Below are 23,477 nucleotides of genomic sequence, written 5' to 3'. Positions count from 1 at the left end.
GCTTCCGGTCTAAGTGTATTGCTGTTATGATTAAGTAGCTATACTTGAGCTGCTTAAATGAGGATAAATATTTATTTAATAACCTTATTTTTCATTTATACATTTAACAAACTAATTTGATTAATTTTATAATATATATTTTTCTTTAATTCCTTAAACATTTTTTTTCTATTCTTCTCTTTTATTTGAACTTGATGCTCGAAGAAAAAAAATTTAATTATGCAATAAAATGGTTTGTTAAATAATTGCTTAATATAAAAAAAATTAATTTAAAATAAATTATATCTCGTTAACAATATTTTTGAATAAAACACAAATGAAATGTGTACATATACAAGCATATCGTACGGATGGGTAACAAGCTGGCAAGGCTTCTAACAACTGTCCAAATTGATAAATGTGACAGTAAATTGCAAGAAATTTAAGAATTATACATACAATTTAATGCTTTATATATATTTATGTGTATATAAAATTTATATAAACTCTCTTTTGTAATTATTTTCATTTGTTTCGAGTATTTTAATTAGAATAACTATTTCTAAACATAACTATAGGTAGTACATCAACTCGTTTACAACGACGACAGGATCTAATTACATTATGAAAACATGAGTTTTCACGATGAATTATTTACGAAAACATTGTACTTGTTCGTGAAATTAGATTATAAAACCTTGTGATGACAAATATTCGGTGAATTTAAAGTGACATGTAATTTTTGTAAAAAAATAAAAAAAATAATAATAATATATATTTATGTATACATATAAAATATTTATATAAGAATCATCTGAAGAAAAAAATATCAAGTATTTTAAAACTTTTGCATGCAATTGTATTTATTTCAAGAGATATGAAAATCGTAAAATTGACTGTATAATAGCATCGTGAATAAAAATAAATAAAAAAAAAAAAAAAAAACGTCCAGTGAGTAACTTGAATTTCTTTGAGATTAGCCATGCATAAAGTGTCCTGGTAATGTTTACACGTTTCTTATCTGAAAGTGACTCTTGCCGACTTTGGTGTTGGCTCGATCCAACCACATACACATACGTTGTATAATTAATTGGCAAAAAGATCTCACATTGAGATTTCACGGTTACTCTATACTTTCTTTCATTTATGCCACATATACATATTTTATTTATATAAATTTTTTATTTGATTTTTTTTTTTTGGATTAAGTGGAATTTGTATGGTCCATTTAGATGTGCATATATGTATTTAATAAATGTACTTTATAACCTCAATTAAATATTGGTTAACAAAGTCCGTGTTGTATATAGCAGTTGAATGCTTGCAATAATATAAATGCCATGACTAGATGTCGCTTAATGACAATTGTACAAACTAACAAATATAATTTACTAAAAAAGCTGAAATATTCTCAAAAATTTAGCTCAATATTATTACTATCATTTTTTCAATATTTATCGAAACGTTTTTCTATATTTTTTTTTCAAATTAAAGGTTATTTAATGCTAGAAATTTGTGCCTATTTGAATCGACAATTGAGATAACTAACCTAAAAATAATTTGGGTACGTAGCTTGAAACATTTGTTGTTATTTTGATGTAATTGTGTATTGCTATTTGAAAATTATTTTGTACTGAATAAACTTATATTGTTTTAGCATGTAGACGTTATTTAAAAAATACCGGAAGATGAATAAAAATATTATTTATGACGTGGGAGAAAGGTTGATAATTTTGACACGTGTCTAGATAAACTTACTCGACGTAGAAATGTTAAAAAAATATACTAGTATCATATTATTTAACTCACCAATTATTTACTTGAAGAATCGTCAGCCCTGTGTCCTGTGCCAACTGTTTTTTCTGATCTTCTGATGGGTATGGATGCTGCAAAAAATAAAAATAGTTTTTCAAAATTATTAAACTATCCAAATATTGTAAGTTGTATAATATTAGAATTTTTTGGTTTTATGGATACAAATTAATTAATATTTAATACTAGCATAAATTTCATCCAGTTTTATTGTAACATATACTTTCGGGACCAAAGGAGTAAATTTTTCAATTAAACTCGTAATTTGAATTTTCTAAAATTTGTGCTATTTTTAAATAAAAACAGATAGTGCCTCTTAAAAAGTGTCAGTATAGATATAAAAACAAACAAGAAATAAACGAAATAAAAAAAATAAAATAAACATCAAGTTAAAACCAATAGATTCTTCAGCTAGAATCTAAAAATGAAATGAGATTCCGTATTTTACTCTGCTGACATGCACGCCACACGTTCCGACATAGCCATAGCACTGCTGCTACGGTAGAAATATGTGTAGCTATAGCTATAGGTTTCTATATCATATATATACATTGTGTTACAAGTTCACTGTATCCCCTAAGCGCACCTGCGAAATATTATTTATTGCCAGAGGGGATAAAAGTACGCGCCTGAGAGAAGGTATAACCAAGAAAAACAAAAAAAGAGTAATAAAAACAAACAATATATATATTAAAAAAAAAAAAAAAGCGGAGAGTTCATTGAGGCGGAGGATAGCCAAGTTTTTATCACAATCCAACATCGGTTTAGATGTGGCTTGGTTCATATCAAACGGTAAAAAAATTTTTTTTTTCTTTTTCTTTTTTTCATATTGTATAAAAGTCATCATATCAATCTCCCTTGAATAATGTCATCGATACAAAGTTTGGAATTTTTAATCATTATACACATCCAGGCAAATAATTATGAAAAAAAAATTAATAAAAAAGAAAAAAAATAGTGAAGCATGTGGCCGGTCGCATCGTCAGCCACATAAAAGCGTCGACCACCGTGTCCGTATACCATATCATATTTTTACATAATTAGCACGTGGCGCTCTTGGAGTATAATGTTCCCACTACAATTCTCAAGCGGTGTTGTGCTTGCAACGTTATTTTTTATATTTTTATTTTTTTCACCACTGTCAGTTATGTGGTATTTTTGGAAACCACGGTAGCGGCCACAGCCCACAAGCTCTCACATCAGTATATCATGTTTCTTGGATACGAGCCACACTAGTCACTACCACCATCACTAATTTTAAATATACTTTTGTCTAGGTTAAATAATATTATCCTTCAAAAAAAACTATTATATTTGTTTTTTCTTATTTGAGTCAAGATAAATATTGTGAAGGGAAATACGATAAGATAAAAACAAGCATTTAAAACAAAACAGTGAGTATGAAAATCAATTTTTTTTTCATTTTTTTTTTTGTTTGTCGCATCTATGAAAAATGAGCATCAGCTGAAGTCTAGCTATGTTGTTGTATATACAATGTATATACATGACATAGTGTGTATATGTACACAAAACAATCAAGATAATTGTTGAAGCTCAAGCTTGGGTTCGACAAAGAAATATAATTTTTAGCCCAAGGGAGAGTGTGTGTATTTGTATGGGTTATAAGAGAGAGGGTTGAAGAAAAAAAAGAATATATAAATGAAACAAGCATAGAAAACACGAATGAGGGAGACCAAAATATCCAATTACATTGAAAACAATAGTCTTAAAAGCTTTCAGGATTCTTCCACGCCCTTGCCATTATCATTCCACCACCTGATGCAATATGCCTTTTAGACGAATCACTTTTATTCATTGATATGCAACTTTCTTACAGCACACAGAGAAAAAAAACACACACATAGCAAAAACAAGTATTCAATTTAAACACGATTTTAAAAGTGATCAAGACAACAAAGAGATAGTATAAGTAAAAGAAAAAAGATTTGAATGTTAAAAAAGAAAAAAAAACAAAGAAAGTAGAAAATTAACCCATTCGGAAATTATAGGGGATAGAAAAAAGAAAAGCAGTCAAAACAAGCGATAAAAGGCAAAATGAGTGGTAAAAAGACAATATGAAAACCATTTGAGGGTTGGCTTGTGTAATTGAAGTGAGAAAGACATGGCAATGCTAGCTAAGCGTGTAAATGAGGCTGTAATTCAGGTCAATTGCTTCCAGATGGTCCTATTTTTTTTTTTTTTTTGTTTTTTTTACAAATATACTTAACTTGAGTATTTGACCATACCACTGGACCAATATATTTCTAATCATTAAATTGATGTCTCAACGTTTGTTCTGAATTTTAAAATCCATATAAGACAACATTTTTTAAAATTAAAATCAAATATTTTTCACAATTTTGGTACTTGGAATGGCTGAAATTTTGAACGAAGATTTCCATAAAGAAAAATTATTTAAAAATTTTATTATAATTTTGCTGAGTTGATTTTGCCTTACCAATGTCAAGCATAATGTTGTTATTGTTTGAAAAAAAATAATAACATGAGCAAGATAATCGTGACAAAAACTGAAATTCAACTAACATTAAATTCAAGAATGACATGTCGATGATGACGACGATTGCTGAGTCTAGCTAACGAGCTAGTAAAGATTGCGCTTTGTCATCATGCTCTCTATATCATGATGCAGAAGAGCGAGAGAGAGAGGAAAAAAAGGGATAATTTGAGATAGATATATATATTGTGAGAATTCGTGACGAAGAGGAGAATGATGCATAACGACCAGTTGATGCAAATATATATAGAAAGAGAGACAGTGAGAGAGTGAGTTGAAGAGACATAGAGATGTCAGTATAAATGCAGATAGGTTGAGGTACTTTGGTCTGTATATGTGAGACTTGGTTGTCGCTGGACTAAACGGATCTTGACAGGATTACCTTGGTAGAGCTATTTGACGGAAGAGAGCTCGTGAGATACAGACGAAAGAACATATTGAGAGTGTGAGAAGTGTAGGTGTGGTGGAGACACGTCAGCATGTCACTCATCCCTAATGCCTTCATTTTGTCTGTCCCATTGCACCATCACTTTATGCTGAATTGTCTGACTCCTGTGTTTGTCAAACGTATATTTTAAATATTCTAAAAACTGTCATCACTTTTTCAATAATTTTATTTTATAATTTATCTTCTAAAAAGAAAAAAATTTATCCAGCTTTTTTGATTTCTCATGTGATAAAATGTCTCGTTTATTTTATTATTTTTTAGACTCACGTGGATTGTCAGGACTAGTGTAATTACAACAAATATATAAACAATGGAATGCGATGAATTTATACGATGTGAAGCTTTAGCTATCCGATATGCCCAGATAAGAGTCTACTTATATATTTATATATATACTCAAAGATCCAAGCTTCGATCAAAGAGATATCAAAACTCACACAACACATATATACAAGAACAACTTCCATCTGTTGTAATATTATCTTGTCTTAAATCATCCTCGTCACTGGGCGCATACACGCAGCAACAGTCAATCTTTCTGATAACCAAAATTAATAGTACCAGTATCTTCAGTAAATTTCTGCCATAAAAAAAATAAATATATACGTGTTGTTATAGCGGAATGTTTTGTTGAGAATATAATATAATCTTTATATATATTTTCGAGTTTTTCTTAAATGTTGAATATTTTTTTATCTTGTGAAAATTTTAATATGCAAATATTTAGAACATCGTTAAGTTATAGGCGTGGTTTAATTGGGTATCTGTGACATTGGCACCTCAAACACTGTGTGACGCCCAAACCTGTCATTATCACACAATCCTGTCCATCCAAAATCTACATGAATACCAGGCGGTCCTTATACAGACCCTAACGACGTTCACACATATTCAATCGTGAAGGTATACATTAATACCAGAGATGTGTCATTGAATGAGTCAGAAAATAAAACTACCACCGCCTAGTCACTTCACCCAACCATTATATCCTACATCAAAAAGGTCGAAGTTGTAGCAATGAAGATAAGTATATAGAATTTTTTTCTTTTTTTTTTTTCTACGTTATTTTCCAGTAGCACAAAATAATCAATTTTATTGATTAATCAAATATCTTTTTCGAGACGTTGGCTTTTCATTGTCACTGATTTTATTATCATAAAATTAATTTGATAAATGTATTTTTGTTTTTATGAAAAATAAAAAATAAAAAACTAATCGTTTGACGTAAATTAAGAAATTATTGTTTAATTTTTAATAAACATTTTTTGCTTTTGGTAATAAAATGTTTATTGTTAATATAAATATTATTTATCTAATTCTATCTAGACATATATTTTCTTTTTTTTCCAAAAAACTACCTGATTCCTGATTTTTTTTGAAAAAAAATTATTAAGAACCTTCCTAATTTCTTAATTTAAAAAAATAAGTTTTTTTTCGCTTATGGAAACTTTTTTTCGTTAGTAATTGTAAAAAAATTTATGTCTTAGTCATAAAGTGGCAAAAATATATTTTTAAATAGCCAATTAGCCATATAAAAATATGTATTTTGAATACAAAAGGCAATATCATCTGGGATAATATTTGTAAGGTAAAAATTGAACAAAGAAAATGAATTTAAGTATAACACAACAATTTATTATTAGTTATTTAACTACAAATTTAACTCTATCGAATAACATAAACCACCCTGCAATTGTGAAAATAAGGATAATTATAACGTCTATAGTTGTTTAGATATAGGGCGGACATACGTACATGAGTGCCGAGTCCAATTGCCCCGGGGCTACGGCAATTCCCGGTCTCATGCTCGCACCGGAACCTAGTAATCATCCTCAGTCAGTCTTTCAGTCAGTAAAGTTTTGCTATTTAATTATCCATTTAGAGTATATAATTTTCTCAACAGTTAACGCCAGGGGTAAGTTTTAGGCACGTTCTCTCTTCACAAATATATATATATATATATATAACTTGATCGTTCATATATACTGCAGCGTGGGAGTTGATTTTTTGTTTTTTTTTTTTTATTTAGCTAAAATAATTTTTACTTTCAATGATGATTTGTTCACACGTCGATCAATGTTATTTATTTATTTTATTTTTATTTTTTTACTAGTATCATTTTTATCCCTGACAATATTCTGATCTTCCAACCCCCCATTTAGTGTCAATCTATTTGGGATTTCCGAGATTCTCAGGGCTTTGCTTTCTCGCACGTATCGCAAGCTTCGACCGTTTGCATAATATTGTATTTATTTTGTCTTGTAAAACCCGTCGCACCCCAGTTTTTCGTGTGTGTCGTCAAATGATCCCTATACATATCTATTGTGTTAAAGAATATCACCCTATACTATTTATTTATTTTATTTTATATATATTTTTTTTGCTTATATGAATAAAAGCCGAAAATTGGCAATACTTGGGTAACATGAAAATTCCATGTAAGATTTTGCCATTCAGGAATTTCTATTACAGTAAATGTAAATCGATAAACAAATAGCTCGATCGCATATGCGCATATATATATATATTTTTTTTTTTTGTTGGAATTTATTATAATATACATTTATTTGAATGATTAATTAAATTGTTTGTAAATTTTTACATTTATTTTTAATTTTTATAGAGATAGAAATTTGTAACTTGTCAGAATCAGCACCTGTTTATGCTGAAAACATGCGCCGACAAGACAAGCTAGACAAGTGATTGTCAGTTGAAGCAATATGCCTGCCGGCTCTTTTTGCCATTCTGTCCGTCATCTATTTGTTTTGTATAATATTACTACATGATATGTATTTTCATATATACTATAAACTCATCATGTTATTTATATCTGATGGATAACTTGAACTATATATCAAATAATATTCAAATGTACTTGTTAACCTCATGAGAAGCTGATGCTATCAAGTTTCATTATTTTATCGCTTGATGTTCCATATTGCAATTTAAAATTTTTTTTTTTTTTCAAATAAAAATCAGATTTTTATCGTTGACAGCTGCATTCAATTGATTGCATTTTTTTTACAGAAAGATATAAAGAGACTGACTTTGTTTTGGACATTGTTGTAGTTTTTTTTAATTAAATTTTATAGCTTAAAGAGCGTAACGAGTTGTTTTAACTTCAATGTCATTTTTTCTATATTATTGTGACAATTTAAATTACAAATAGAGATCAATATTAAACTGAATCTTGATGTTTCTCGTTTTCACATATTGTTTGTATTTTTATATCTCTGATTGGAACACAATTTGAAAGCTTATCCAAGTCGTTTTGTATCTCAGATAAAATTTATTATAAAAACAAAGCTTTTTATTAAATTTTCAAAAATGTTTTCCAGCAAAAAAAAGGACGATTATTATCAGAGAGTTTTTAATTTTGCATTCTATTCTTCTATGATATTATTATGTGAATTGTTTTTTTGTTAGAAAAAAATACCTACATCCTTTTATCATATTGAATTTTTATCTTGAACAAAAAAGCTCATTTTACAGGAACACATTTTAATTTAGGAAACAAAAATAAATAAATAATGAACGTGCTGACATTCAATTTATTCATATACTAAAATTAAAGCATTATAAACAAAAATAGAGATAAAAAATCAAAATAAATAAATAAAAAACTAAATAAAATATATGATGATAAAATAAATAAACACTTCAGCATGTATTTACTACATTTAACAAATGAAAAAAAATTCATTATAAATTGTTTTTTTATGAATATAAAATTATTGATATTGAATTTATGACAAGCTATCGAATTTTGTAGTCATCTGTGTATATACATATATCGTAAAATTTTTAATACAAAAATTATAAACTCACAATTTTCATATCACACTAACGACAACCAAATACATTTACCGTAATTTTCGTTCAACTCGTGTATTCTATGCTTCTCTCTTTCAATCATGATAAAATACAAAAAAAAAAAAAAAACCAAACACATATATCGATATTTTTTGGGTAGAAAATTTGATGTGATAACAATGAGCATTGCTAAAATTTTACATGTTGAAATGGTATAAAATTTAAAATGAGATATGATGAGTTGACGTTATTTATTTATTTTATTTTTAGTAAATGTTTTTAGTATTGAAATTCTCTCTCAATGTTTGCATTTATCAATATAAAAATAATTTTAATGATTTAATGGAGTATCTGGTGGATGCACAAATATTAAATAGATTATTATTTGGATAAAAAAAAAATTGACAAATAAACGATAAAATATTGTCTTTAAAAAATAATGATTGACATTTTTATATTTTTATGTGATGCCTCATTTAATAATCCGTTTGCCGTTTTATGGTTGCCCGTAGCATTTACCCTGTCGATCTAAATTTTGTATAAAATTATTTGATAAATAACTTATCGATTGATTGATTTAAAATACAATATTAATTTTGTGACAGTTTAAAATATTTTTAAATAAAAGCTGAGCGAAAATTTATTTGGGTTTATATATAGACAAGTAAGATAGGTCTAAGTGTACGAGTTGTAATTAGAATCAAGAATTGGTAAGTCAAGAGATAGAACAGTGAGGTCATAGAAGTTCAAATTGCCAGAGCAAAAAGGTCTTTCTACTTCTGGTCATCGTCATCATGGCAATTACAACTAGCTACTAGTATAACGTGATGCATTATTTCACTTTTGATCCACCTCTTTTTAGAGCTCTCATTCATCAAGCTCTGTTGCATTATTATATCTTATAAATATACTCTTCATTATTCTCACAGATATATATATATATTTTATTCATCATTTATTCAGACACTGAATTTGAAAATAAAGAATGAATCTATATTTATATAAAAACAATGTATAATTACTTTTTTAAATTTTATTCCAGAAATATGAACAAGTGATATACTGTCAAAATAATAAGCTTAGGCTATATTTGGCAAAAAATTTAAGGTTCAATTTTTATGGCTCTCAGTGACTATTGCAAAGTGGTTTTTCTTTTATCATCTTGTTTTATTTTTAACTCCACTGAATAACTGTATACTTGGATTTGGAATACTTTATAATTCTACAATATCAACGTTGTCATTTTCACAGCATCTATTTTGATATTACTTTTGTCTTATTCCTTCAATTAATATTAATATTTTATCATCATAATTATGCATATTTCTATCATCTAAACTAATTATCATTTACCTTCCAAAAATACACAAACTAATCATCCAACTTTATATTTTTAATTTCGATTTTATCATTGTTTTTTGTCTAAAATAAAAAAATCCAATAATCATATTATAATTCTTAACTATCTTGAGATTTGATTGAACGACTGCAGATATATGACACATGTCAATATGACAAACATGAATTTCAAATTTCTGCGTATATTTATAGAAAATTTGCTTGAATTTAATTTCATGTTTTTGAGGAAAATTATGTATATATGATGATGAAAATAGATATCTAAAAAGAAAGAAAAGAAAATGAGGATTTTTTAAGTTTTTTAAAATAATTCAACGGAAATTTCGAGTGTATCATCGACCAACATGTGGAACTTAATATCATCTTGATGCATGGCGATGACACTTTGTAGAGCAATGTCACTGCACACCGACCATATCGCATCGTGTTTTAACATATCTGTTTACACGCTCGCTAATCATATTCCTGTTACATTAACGTTGTTTATTTTCTTTAGAGTGACATGATATTTCGAAAGTGTTGATGTATATTAGAATTAATATTGTTTTGATAAAATTAATTTAATAAGTTACATTTAAATTTATATAAATAAAATTCGCAAGTGAAAGTAATATATGTAAATTTTAAATACATTTTTCCAACATATTTAAAATTTATATGACCAAATGTTCATATATATTTCATATTATAAATAAATGAAAATAAATAAAAAATTCTTTTTTTTTTCATTTAAATTTGAATTAACTAAAAAAGTATATTTTTCACTATTTAAAAGTGAATATATCAGTGAAGTCTATTATCGATGAAAATTTAAAAAATGGGTTACATATAAAATGTTTCACTTGCACAACTATCTCTTGGGATATTGCTCAACAAAAAAAAAATATAGAAATTCTAAAAAAACGCGAAGCAGAGACCACAGGACCTATCCACTCGGAACATGCTGGAGCTTTGGGATATCCGGTTATGTCTCTCTCGGGAACAGCCTCTGATGGGGTTACAGGCCTCCAAGGCCTACTCTTTTGGTTCAGTCTACCTACCGTTTTCTTTCCATTTTATTTCATAATATACCTAAGGGTTACGGACAAAAGGCCACATACATACAAATGTCACCAGAAAATATCCACAGAAATTCAACTGGGATTATATTTTTTTTCAAGATATTTATGGAAAAACAATTTATACTCATCATTCGTAAAGTATCCATAAACCAAAGTCAATCAAGTTTTGAAACTTACCTAAAACAAAAAATAGAAAAAAAAATATTATTAATCAAGTACATAATAATAGTACAAATAAAGAAAAAAAAAAAAATTAAACTTTTAGTTTTGAGTAGTGTATATAAAACAAGAGAAACAAAAAACCATAAAGTACATAATATACAAAGATAAATTTGAATTTGCTGAGGCAAGTTTTCAGTGTTGCCTAGTCACCTCGACACATTGTTGACGCTAGTATGTGTTTTCCGGGGGTTGCTAGAGTATTCTTTGTTGTCTTTCAACCCAAAAGTGAGGGTAGATGTCTCTCATAGTATAAGGGTACACACATAACTCTGGCTTATTCATTTCTCAGGAAGTTAAACGAAGGAAACGGATGACATGCAGATCATCCTTCCAGTTGTTCTTTTATTTTTATTTTTTCTCTTTACACATTCATAATAACAAATAACATGACTTGATGAAAGGAACTCATATCTTTTTGTTCTTATAATTCAATCGAATCTTTTGTATAAAACTTGTTCATTATATATTTTAAATAAATTTTAATCTTTAATTGAAAACTTTTATTTTAAATAACATATAGAAAACTTTGAATGATATATATATTCATGACAAAAATAAGGATATAGATAAATCCTTTAAAATTGGTTCATTCAAAAAAAAAAAAATGAAAAAGAAAAAAAAAAGCTGTAATAAATAACAGTAACCCAGTAAAAATGTGAATAGTCGAATTCGACATTTTTACGTTCCCGTGAGGACCGATTGTTCTTCGATATTTTTTTTATTTTATTTTTTTGAGGAAGGGTGAATAAGATTTGAGATAGAGAGAGGTCTGTGTGATATGAATCCGTTTCCCAACTTCAAATCATTTTATATTGGAACCCTTCTTGGACCGGTTACGCTATGCTAAGTTTATATACACCATGGGATGTCGTTCTTGTAAAACCATTTCCAGATAACGTATTACCATCATTATATGTCAGTGTAAAGTCACACACACACACATATGTATACATATACACACTTTTATATATGTATATATTATATGTATCGAATTTCTTCACGAAGCATGTGCATCTTTTGCAATATATATAAGACATGCATATCATTTATCCGATCGGTTTATGGTTTTATATTTCTTCTGGGGTTTCTATAATGATTGGAAATACCACATATATATATTGACTTTGTGGTGGTTATCCAGATATATATAGATATAGGTTTAAGCAATATGTACTTGAAAGATCATGGCTTGAATCGAAAAGAGACATGGTCATCAAAATTGCATAAGTAAAAGCTCTTGGAAAACGATCACTAAAGTTTATCCCTTGAGAAACATTTTCATCTTTCTGGCACATCAAAACGATTACAGAGCATGTATTTTTAATGTAACTCTTTGATAGTTTATACAATTTATCTTCAAAGACTTGTTCTTATTTTTTGGCTTTTATCGGTCTAAAAATAAAATTTAGTGAATATAAATTATAAAGAGTAGCCTAAGCTATGGGGTCAACAATCAATAGTGAAAAAAATTTACACTGAGAAAAATTTGGTTACTGATGATTGAATAAGAGATTATATCAATTATATTATAGGGACAAGATCATTTTTATGCAAAAAAGATTGAAATATTTATTTTCAATTCAGGTTTAAATAACTGAAAAAAAGTCTCATCTTATGTATAAATTTATAAATGTCATATATAAATAGAAAAAAAAAAATTATTTCCAGTAAATATGAATTAAAAAAAAATTATATATACATTTTTAAAATGTTTTTTAAAATTTATACATGCTATATTTTTTTCAGGGTTAATGAAAAAATAGATTATCTCTTGTTTCTTGTTTTTTTTTTTTTTCGATTCTCCATCAAGAAGCTCGTCAAGACATAAAAATAATTAAAATAAAAAAAAATAAAGAAACCAATACAAGATAGAAAATAAGAATAAGACAAAAATGAACAATAAAAAAAAAAAAGAAACAAGGGAAAGATATACATATACACAACAAAATGAGGATAGCCAAAGGGTTATATAGTCGATGCGCTGTTGAGATACTGGCGGCACGTAGCGAAGCAACCGTCGTATCGAATAATTGGCTCCCGCGGCAAGTGCATATAGACCTCTCTGTTGTTTAACTCATTCCCTTTGTATAACCCTTCACCCTCTTTTCCCTTTTCTTGATTCTTTGTATACTTTATTATTCGCTTTGCAATATATACAGCATTTACTGACATTCACCAATAATGTGTTACAAATCTTGGATTTATCAGAACAAAACTGATGATGTGTCTGATTTTTGTCTCATCACGTTAGCTCAAAATTACACTGTGTTTTTAACTTATTTAAACTGTTTATTTTATTTTGATAAATTTCTAGTCTACACTCTACTTATATTATCAAAGAAAAACTACTGTAATCACTGAGTCGACAATTTGATTTGATATCGTTTGATCATTCAAAAATTCTTAATGTAATTTTATTGTCTCATCAAGTTAATAAAACTTTAAGACTAGATTTGTAAAATGTTTATGTCAAAATTTTATGATAATTGTTCTGCTAGTTTGAAAGATGTGTTGTTAAATTTAACAACTTTTATAGTAGAAGATAAAAGTAATAGGTAACTAAATAAAATTCAAATTATTAGTCATTTTAATTTTTAACAGTTAATTAAAAAATTATTTTTTTTTAATTATTATGGAAAGATAATTTAAAAAAAATTAGTAACTACCTACTCGTTCATGAATAATGACTGTTTTCTTTTTTATTTGAAAAAAAATATATGTATAATTATAATGTGCGTGTATTATTTTCTTGAGTTTTTTTTTTTTTTTACTAATTATCTGTTATCAAAATTTTTTTCAGCAACAAAAAATAGAATTACAAGTTCCTTATGAGAGATCATATATATTTTTAAGATACCTATATTTTGAAAACACATGTAAGACAAGAGAAAATTTAATTTTGTTAAAAACCATATACAGAAAAATGTGCACATCCGAATGCATATAGACTCAGCCACATAAAAAATTTATATGGAAATAAATTTTACAATGATATAATTATATATTTTATACATCATACCATACAATATGTGTACAATATTTTCTCTCGAAATGAAAACTGGTTAAAGAATAATTTGATGTAATTGCGTATATTAAATTTTCCTATCTAGAAGGATTCAGAAAAATTTAATATAAATTCTTTTTCTTTTTTTTTTTTCATGTCTGACGTTGAAGGAATTTTCTACTGTAACGTACGTTGAACCATTAAATTTCTGTTAAATATATATATATATGTGAAACATGAGTTAAACATAGGGAAAGCTTGCGAAGTGCAGTAGACCATAATTTCATCAACAATGAACGTGTGTATATGCTCGTTGGATGCTAGGTATATGCATTTGAATTTGATTAGTGGTACGAGGGAATATAGCTAGGGTGATGAGACTGGATAAAAGGGAAGGGAGAAGTAATGAAAGGAGTGGGTGATGACACCCTTTGCTACCACAACCCCAAATCCAACACTATACCAAGCGAATGTGCACAAGTTTCTGCATGCTCATATATATAGATGCAACTTCTGCAATTATCCACACACGTCATACATGGCTGCATTATGTGCTAAAGCTCTATCTGTGCTTGCGGTCAAACACCATAGCCTAGTTCATACAGTTCATAATAATACCTTTAATGATGTATGAATAATAAACAAAATCATAAATATTCATCAAGTTGGATATAGAATTTCTAATAAATTTTAAAATTTTAATTTTCATATAAACCTAAACAGAATCAATGGAATAGTGTATTGAAATAATGAGTCTATAAATTTATAAAAAAGAAAAAAAAAACAACTTAACGACATTTTTTTTATATCGATTCGGTTGAAATAATGAATTGTATTTAAAAGCTACAAATATGGCGTCGTTTGGCCACATAAAAAATATAGTGAATATTTTTCATTGGTCTGTTCCTTGATTTTAATATTATTATTTTTATTTTTTTTAATTTTTTTTTCTTTACCATACAAAAGTTTGCCCACCTCTGAGAGTTACTCACCATCAAGAAAGTCTTGTGAGGCGTTGAAAAAAGACAGAAATAAAAAAATAAAAAATATAAAAAAAAAGGAATTGGTCGAGGCAAATGAAATGAATGAGGGAGATGGACATAGACATGGGGAACCATGTAGCCAGAGCAATAACGACGAGCACACCAGACGCTAATAACATACCATACTGACTGCCCATAGGCCATCGTCAGGCAGGCAATGAAACAAGAAAAAGAATAAAAATAATTTCATTTTTATTTTTTTTTTCTTCATTTATGTTTTTTCGTTTCTTTTTTTTTTTTTTTTCAAGGGAATTATTATGGAGAACAGAAATGTTATTCAAGAAAAAGAATATGAGAATGAAAGGCCCGTGTAAAATGGAAGTGTATATTTGAAAAATAAAATAACAAATGGAATGTATAAGCGCTTGGTAAAAGTATTGGTATACTTGGCAAAGTGTTAAAAGCCAATCGAGAATGATAGCGAAATGTTGCAGTAGCTGTTGTATTACCAGTCAAGTCTGCTGCCGGCAAATTTCTCAGAATATGTTGCTCTCAATCGGCATTTTTTAAATATTTTTTTCTTTAAAAAAAAAAAAAAGGATTTTTTTATCATGAATCCACGCCTGTAGGCAGTGAGAAGGTTGAGTATTTTGTTTATCACATTAAAAAAAAAATAAATTTCAAAGTAAGCAATAAACGCAAAAATAAAAAAAAAGTAAAGAAAATGAATGTTGGTATGAACGATAAACACGATGATTAACGTCACCATTTAATACACTGTGGTATGATAGAATGTAATCGCGTCATTGGCGTGGGAAGTCTGATGATTTGCTGTGAGGAAAACATTATATTTTGTTTTTTTTTATTTGCGTTAAAGCATTCTTATAACAATAATATATATAAAAACAAAAAAACTTTAAGAGTCAAGATGATGGGAAACGACCTTCAATGATGCCCTTGTGAGTGTCATATAGGTAGACTGTATAAGAAATTTTTAAAATTATATTTTCATCATGGAGTTACATTGTCTGGCAAACAATGCTTGAAAAATAATGAAGATATTAAAATTATTTTCAAGTCTATTTTCAATCAAGCGAGCTTTTTAAATGTTCAAATATTTAAATGAAAAAAAAAGTGAAACTGACAAATCAGATCACTCGCGCGTTCACGACATTAACATTGAAAAAGTATAAAAAAAAATAAATTTCAGAGATTTCAAAAGCCGATGGTATATACCTATATGCAAAGAAGGAATAAAATAAGCATTGATATCTTTCATCAGTTATCCACTGTGGCAATTCTGCATAATTATCGTGACGGCGGTACACATCACAAGAGCATCTTTCGTTGTGGTCGGCCATTCTCTAATTATTCTGCACTTCTGTCGCTCGTCTCTTTTTTATTTTTATTTTTTTCACAGCAATATCCATTGTTTTTCAATTCGTTACATTGACACGTACAATTATCTGTTATTCGTTTGGTTTAAATAAATTTATTTAATATATTTGTGTTGTGATGTTTTGCAATGGCTACCTATCAAATTAAAAAATATAATCGGAAATTTCTTTGGAGTTTTATATTTTTTAATATACGTTTGGATATTTACGTTGATGCAACAGACGTATGGAACATAAATGCATTTAAAAGGCTCTTCTCAGTTGGACGTAAAATACAAGAGGCAGAAAAAAATGGCGTCAATGATAGGGCAGGTGTAACGCCCGCCATTGGCCCTCTCGTGCCAACATGGCTTCGCAATATAATCTTTCTTTAAAATCTTTTTTTTTTCAACTTGCATACACATCAACGTGTATAGAAAAATCACCCCTTGATGAGAAATAGAAATAAAAAAAAAAAAAATATATGCAATTATATGCATCTTTCATGACCCAAGATAATCAGTACACAAAGAGAATTTTATTTTTTATTTTAATCTGGGATAGTGTAAATGTTTTTAATCGCTCATTGCATTTTTAAATTATATTCAAACTTTTTTAAACTCTAACTCTACTCAATTGATGGTTTTTATGCACACTATTTTATGGTAGAAAAAAAAAAAATGTTAATTTAACATCAAATTTAAAAAAAGGTATGTAAATTTTTTTTTTTTTTAGATGTTTCTTTAAAATTTATAACTTGAAAAATCTAACACTTTTTTACATGTTTAATTAACAAATTTTAAATATTGTTTTCCTATTGCTTAAATATTATTTTCATAATTTTTCTTTGTATACTTTAAATTTAAATAATTTTACAAAACAATAGATGATGATTTTGATTTTTTTTTTCATCAACAATGTTCCTATAGTATTTTCGATATTCTTGTAAATTAAATAATTATATTGCCCAAGCATCTCAGAATATACAGGTTGAAATTAAAGAACACAAGATATGGGATCTTTTCTTTTGTGCATTTTGTACATTGTGGTCTCATTTCATCTCATCGTAATGGCCGGCTATATTGCTTTTTTTTTTTATGTTATTATCTCTGTTTATCAGTCTGTCTTTATCTTTTTCTCTTAAAGCATTTCTGCCCCTGAGAGAACCATAAGCAATTAGAAGTACGAGGTAAACACAGAGTAGTGGGCCTTACTTTGCCAATGGGGCCATTCGAGTGCCACGTTATTTTCTGCCTTCTCCGACGTTAAGGTCTATAATAAAATATTCCAAAAGGCCAAGTTTCTTTATTATTATTTATTTTTTGTTTTTTTCCATACAATATAGTTAAATACTCGTGTCTCACATCAATCCCTGTGAACCCTAAGAATCAGTGAAACCTTTTTTTTAAATATTTTTTGTTTTTTTCTTAATACTATTTTTTAACTTTCGTTTTTTTATGCCTATATAGATACAAAGTTGTTGAAAGACTCAAATATTCATCGTATAAAAATACTATAAATGAGAACGCTCAAAAAAAAAAAATAAAAAAAACGAGGGAGTGGCATTTTAATAAATCATTTTTAGTTTCTCAAAACATATGAGACCTGCATTTAATAATATTTTCTATTTTTTAAATACCCATTTTTTTTATTTTATTTATTCCAAGAAATATTTAATACTTTTTTTTTTATATACTAATATAATTATATTTTTTTAATTATTAATGAAATATATATTTTATTATATTGGTTTTTTGTTTTGCTTATGAATAAAGCATTAACTTTGCATATATATATATATACATTTTACAATTAGTGAAAATTAAAATTATATGAATTGTCTGGACAGGGAGTAAATTTTTGGTATGAGTTGTTATATAACATGCGGGTAATGCACCATTTGTTTTGCATTCGTTGAAACGAGATATACAGTAATATAATCGAGAAAACGAGATGGTTAAAAAGCACAGGTATATATTTATATGTGTGTATATATAAATATTGAGCTTCTGAACGAATGAACGCACATATATATATTGATGTTACACAATTGGGTGTATGGTTTTGTGAAGGGCGCATCGATGCGCGTGCTTTATAGTTTTCAGTTGAATTCACGAATGATACGGATATCCGTGTTTCGACATACATGTGACCTTGTGTATATTACAAAATTTTACGTTATGTCGAGTATTTCAATGTAGCGTTGTTATGCGTATTGATCCATAAAAGTTTCACGTTATTTTTTTAAATTTCATTTAAATTAAAAAATTAATAAATTGTTATAGATTTAAAATTCCATTTGCCAATTATAAATGTAATTTATATTTTTATTATTATAGATCCTATATATATTTTCAACATAATTTAAATATATTTTTTTTTTTTACTATGCGATGAAAGCTTCATGATGTTTTTTAATTTCTTTTTTTTGAAATTAATAAAATAAATAAGAGAGAAAGATAGAATGAAATAAAAAGAAAAAAATTGAAAATACTATTGATGAAAAAATTAAATAAATAAATCTAACCACGTATGTGCAGAGTAGATATATATATATATATATATATGTATTCAAGTTTGTTAATGTTTTGGTGTAGGTAAAGTGCACAGGGGTCGTGCACGGTTCCATTTTGTTTCTCTGGCGGCGTGTGGCAGTGCGATAGCAGTAGCACTCTGTCACACTGTGACGTTATCACGACACCCCTTCTACCAGGGTTAGTTGTCCAATATTACTGTCTTGCTTTTATGCACGTATATACTCAACCGTCTCTCTACATACCCTTAAGGGGGTACGGGTACGTGGATCAAGGGTTGCTGACTGCTACCTCGCTTCTACATCTCTTTTTTTTTTTTTTTTTTATACTTTATCTCTTCATCTTTCTCTTTTACTGGGAGCTTTATATATAAATTTCTCCTCATACCCACCCTCTTGAAAAAGGTATACATATATATACATACAAAGAAAGGCCAAGCTTCGGTAGAATGCCGATAAGATTGTAACCAACCGAACGAGTTACAATATCCCCGTAAAATGTAAAACGCTTTTGCATCTTAAAGTAAAAAAAAGTTTATTTATTTTTTAAATTATCATATATATTTTTAGTTTTTACTATTTGTGTTTGTAAATATATATACATATGTATAGATAATGTATATATATGTACAAAAAAGATTTGTTGATAATTGAAAAATACCGGCTTTCTTCGGAGATTTGTGGATTTATATTTTGTTGAATAAAAATTTGTGATATTTTGTTTTAATAGAATTTTGAAATATATTGCGAAAATATAGGGGTAGACATTTTCCTGTTAAACATTACTCGTATATATCTATGACCCTTATATATTTATATGACTTGGTTTACTTGAAACAGTATTGAAGAATAAAAAAAAAAAAAAATTATTCCAACAATCACGTAACGTTTCTACAGTTGTTTGTTTCGTGGTTCAAACTTTAATAATTAATTAGATACTAAATTTTGCCGTTGGCACTCTCTTGTCTGGTATCCATTATGTATACATTATACATAACCAAGAAAGTCCCTGAATTATAATTTATTCATTCATGAAAAAGTATTTTATTTATAGCAATTGACATTTTTTGATTACTTTATTTTCTACTTTCATTGATAAATACATCATTCAAGAATTTTGCATTTGTCAAATAATTTTTTTATCTTTTATTTTTATACAGAAAATATATATCAAAGATATTTAAGAAATATGATCACCCTATATATATATATAGCATGAATGTGAAGAAGAGCCAATGTACAATGGATGAAATTGATTCTCCCCATTGAAAAACTCTATAGCTAAAAAATTTTTTTCTTATTTTTATGTAAGTTGTTGGTCTTTTGTTGCAGGATCGACCACAATGTTGCTGCCATTTTTGCGAACCCCTCACATATTTTCTTGTTTTTTTATTTTTTTGCCTATATTGACAATTTCATTGAGTTTTTTTTTTTTTATTTTTGATTTTAGTTTTTTATGTAGCCAGTGTCGTTCCTAGAACCACCAGGATAAACTGGGATAAATGTCCCGGAAATAAAGTGGCCCCATCGTCAGCGGCCGGAAATGAAAGCTTGCGGTCGGATACGGATATGTATTTCGTTTGGCTTGGCGATTTTTTTTTTTTTATCAATCTTTTCATGTTATTTTTTGTATTATATTTCATCGTCTTTGAAGCAAATCGTTACTTGGATAATGGTGTAATGGTAAAATTGTTGGATTATATGTTCATGAGTGATCATCAATGTGTTTTCTCACATGATGATTTTTATTTTTTTACTAGACATATTTGACATGTATATATAAATTTGTGATTTTTATATCATAGAGAAAATTAAGACTTAAAAAAAAATTATTATATTCATTGAATTGTAAGAAATCATTCATGATTCATGATGAAAAAAAAAGTATATAATTTAAAAATTAAATGAATTTCAGAGGATACCGCCACCATCAAGAATAAAACTCATCAACTGACAGATGCAATTGCCAAAGTCGCCACCACAACCGACAATTGCACCCTCTTTTTTTTTTTTTTCTTTTTTTATTTTATTTTATTTCTTGCATTCTCAGAGTCTTTTGTATATATTCAACTGTGCGACCTCTTATATACTTTCTTTTTTCGCCCTTATGATCCTTCTTCCTTCACCTCACCGAGAAACGAGCAACGAGCAATTTCATTACTGCTTAACGCCTGTCATAAATCTCGATGGGCACCTCCTTCCCCACCTCATTCTGACAATCCAACCTCCTGGCATCAGACTTCTCCTTCTGTTGTCCCCTTTTATTATATACCTTATTCTCACATTGACTCAATGCTTTTCAACTAAACTATTTTCTCAACATTCAACCAAACTTTATTTTATTTTATTTTTTTCATTTTTCATTACATTTTTATTCTATTTCATTGTTTTTATCAGAACATACTATCTGATCTTCAAGTTTTTCGGTGTATTCGTAGCTTTTATTGAAAATGTTTTTCATTTTTCTAATATTAAAGTTTTTATAATTTTAATATATGTGTTTATTTTATTTTCCTTATTAAAATAGTATAAATATAATAAAATATATAAAATTGTTAAGAAAAATGGATTATAATATTATTATTTATTTAAAATTTGTATGCAAAAAACCTGAATGTAATTTACATTATTATTTTCAATGCAATTTAAAAATATTTTAGATATAATTTAGACACATTATATATTCGATAAAGCTCATATTTATTTTGACCATAGTTTAAATTTATTTTAGTTGGGGATTAAAAATTAAGAAAATTAAAAATTTTTTTTCTTTTTTTTTTTTTTATGGACTTAGATGTTGATATACAAAAAGCTACAACATATTATTTGATTTAATTTCTGCGAATGAGCGAAGAAAGCGAGAAATCAAAAAAAATATATATATATATATATATATAAATTATAATGAAATTAAAAGTAAAAAAAAACAAAATAAAAATTGAGATTGTGGCACGCCTGGACGAGTTATTTTTTTCGCGATTGGAATGCGTAGATGGCATTGTCAAGGGCGCCAATCGGTTTTGTGTGCAGGTCGAGAGGCGTTGATGAGCCGGCGCGGTCCACAAATGTTTTCTATGGCCTCGGCGGCTCATTCTCACCATCCTCAACGCGACAACAAGGGACACGCCGCATGCCACTTCGACCTATCACTATGTGACTCAAAATAAAATTAAAAAAAAAAAAAAAAGAGAATAGCCATCAGTTTCTTTAGCGGCAAAATAAAAAAAAAAGTCAATGCGACAAGCAAAAAGATAAATTTTATAATGAAACTAAATGAGCAATAAAATGGAAATATAAATTTTTTTTTTTAAATAAATAATATGAGTTTTAGTATAAATATTTATTTCATCAACTCCATGTAATTTGTAGCAAATTAATAGAGATTTAAAAAAAAAAAAAAAATTTATATCCCTTTATATGTACAATAAAAAGTTATTATTTTTTTTTTATTTCTGAATTTGACGAGCACATAATACTTTGAATAGTCGGAAAAATCGTAACGATATTTATTGATTCATAAATACGCAATAAAAAAGCAATATTATTTTGTATTCAATATGTCAAATAGTTATGATCAAAAGATTGCTTGTAATTGACAATATAATTTTTTTTTTATTTACACGAATGAATATTTATTATTTCAATTTTAATCACATCATTGCTAATTGAATTTACCATCAAGTCTAGTCTCTGTAAATTGAAATGAAGATATACAACTTTTTTTTTTATCTCCAAGTATTTTTAGTACATAAGAAAAAAAAAAAAAAAAGTAATTTATAACATTACTTTCTTGATTTTAATTTATATTCTTAACGTCATGTAATCTGACAGTCTTGATTAATCAAGATTATTGTAAATTATTAATTAATAATTAAAAACAAAGTTTCATATAAATCCATGGATTGATATATAAATATTTCAATATTAAATATATATATTGTGACATGTGATATAAGGACAATATAATGAAATAAAAAATAATTCAATTCACGTGAAGAAGACTTCATGAAAAAGTGTCACGTTGATAGTCTAATCATGACTAATGGCTAGACGGTATTACCATTTCCAAAAGAAGAAAATGAAAGAAAAGAAAAAAAAATAAAATAATCATTGATGATCCCTGTGATTAATATGGCCTAGCAATCACGAGTAGATACGTGCTTTTAATGTTCATAATATACTATCTTATAGATAATGTGTATTATTGTAACGTAATTTTTTTGTTATATGCTAAAACGATGGGTATATATATATGTATATACTTTTGGATAATGGAAGGGCGTAGACGATGAAATTGCTTAGATACATATATATATGAAAAGATGGCCATACATGATATAAGATCTCAGAGATCCCGTAGGAAATCCTAGGG

At 27.6% G+C, this 23,477-nt stretch overlaps 1 protein-coding gene across 2 annotated transcripts in view; it reads right to left on the bottom strand.

The window, feature by feature from the left end:
- LOC122854945 (homeobox protein homothorax) overlaps nt 1–23,477 on the bottom strand; it is a 194,321-nt gene that overhangs the window by 34,714 nt on the left and 136,130 nt on the right. For both annotated transcript variants that reach the window (XM_044155982.1, XM_044155983.1), the window contains exon 11: nt 1,789–1,865. In XM_044155982.1, coding sequence (XP_044011917.1) covers nt 1,789–1,865 — 77 coding nt within the window. The remainder of the gene's footprint in view (nt 1–1,788; nt 1,866–23,477) is intronic.

The sequence above is a fragment of the Aphidius gifuensis genome, linkage group LG4, assembly GCF_014905175.1.
Source record: "Aphidius gifuensis isolate YNYX2018 linkage group LG4, ASM1490517v1, whole genome shotgun sequence".
Classification (NCBI taxonomy): domain Eukaryota; kingdom Metazoa; phylum Arthropoda; class Insecta; order Hymenoptera; family Braconidae; genus Aphidius; species Aphidius gifuensis.
The sequence above is the reverse complement of the archived record's forward strand: the minus strand, read 5'-3'. Positions and strand labels throughout refer to the sequence as shown.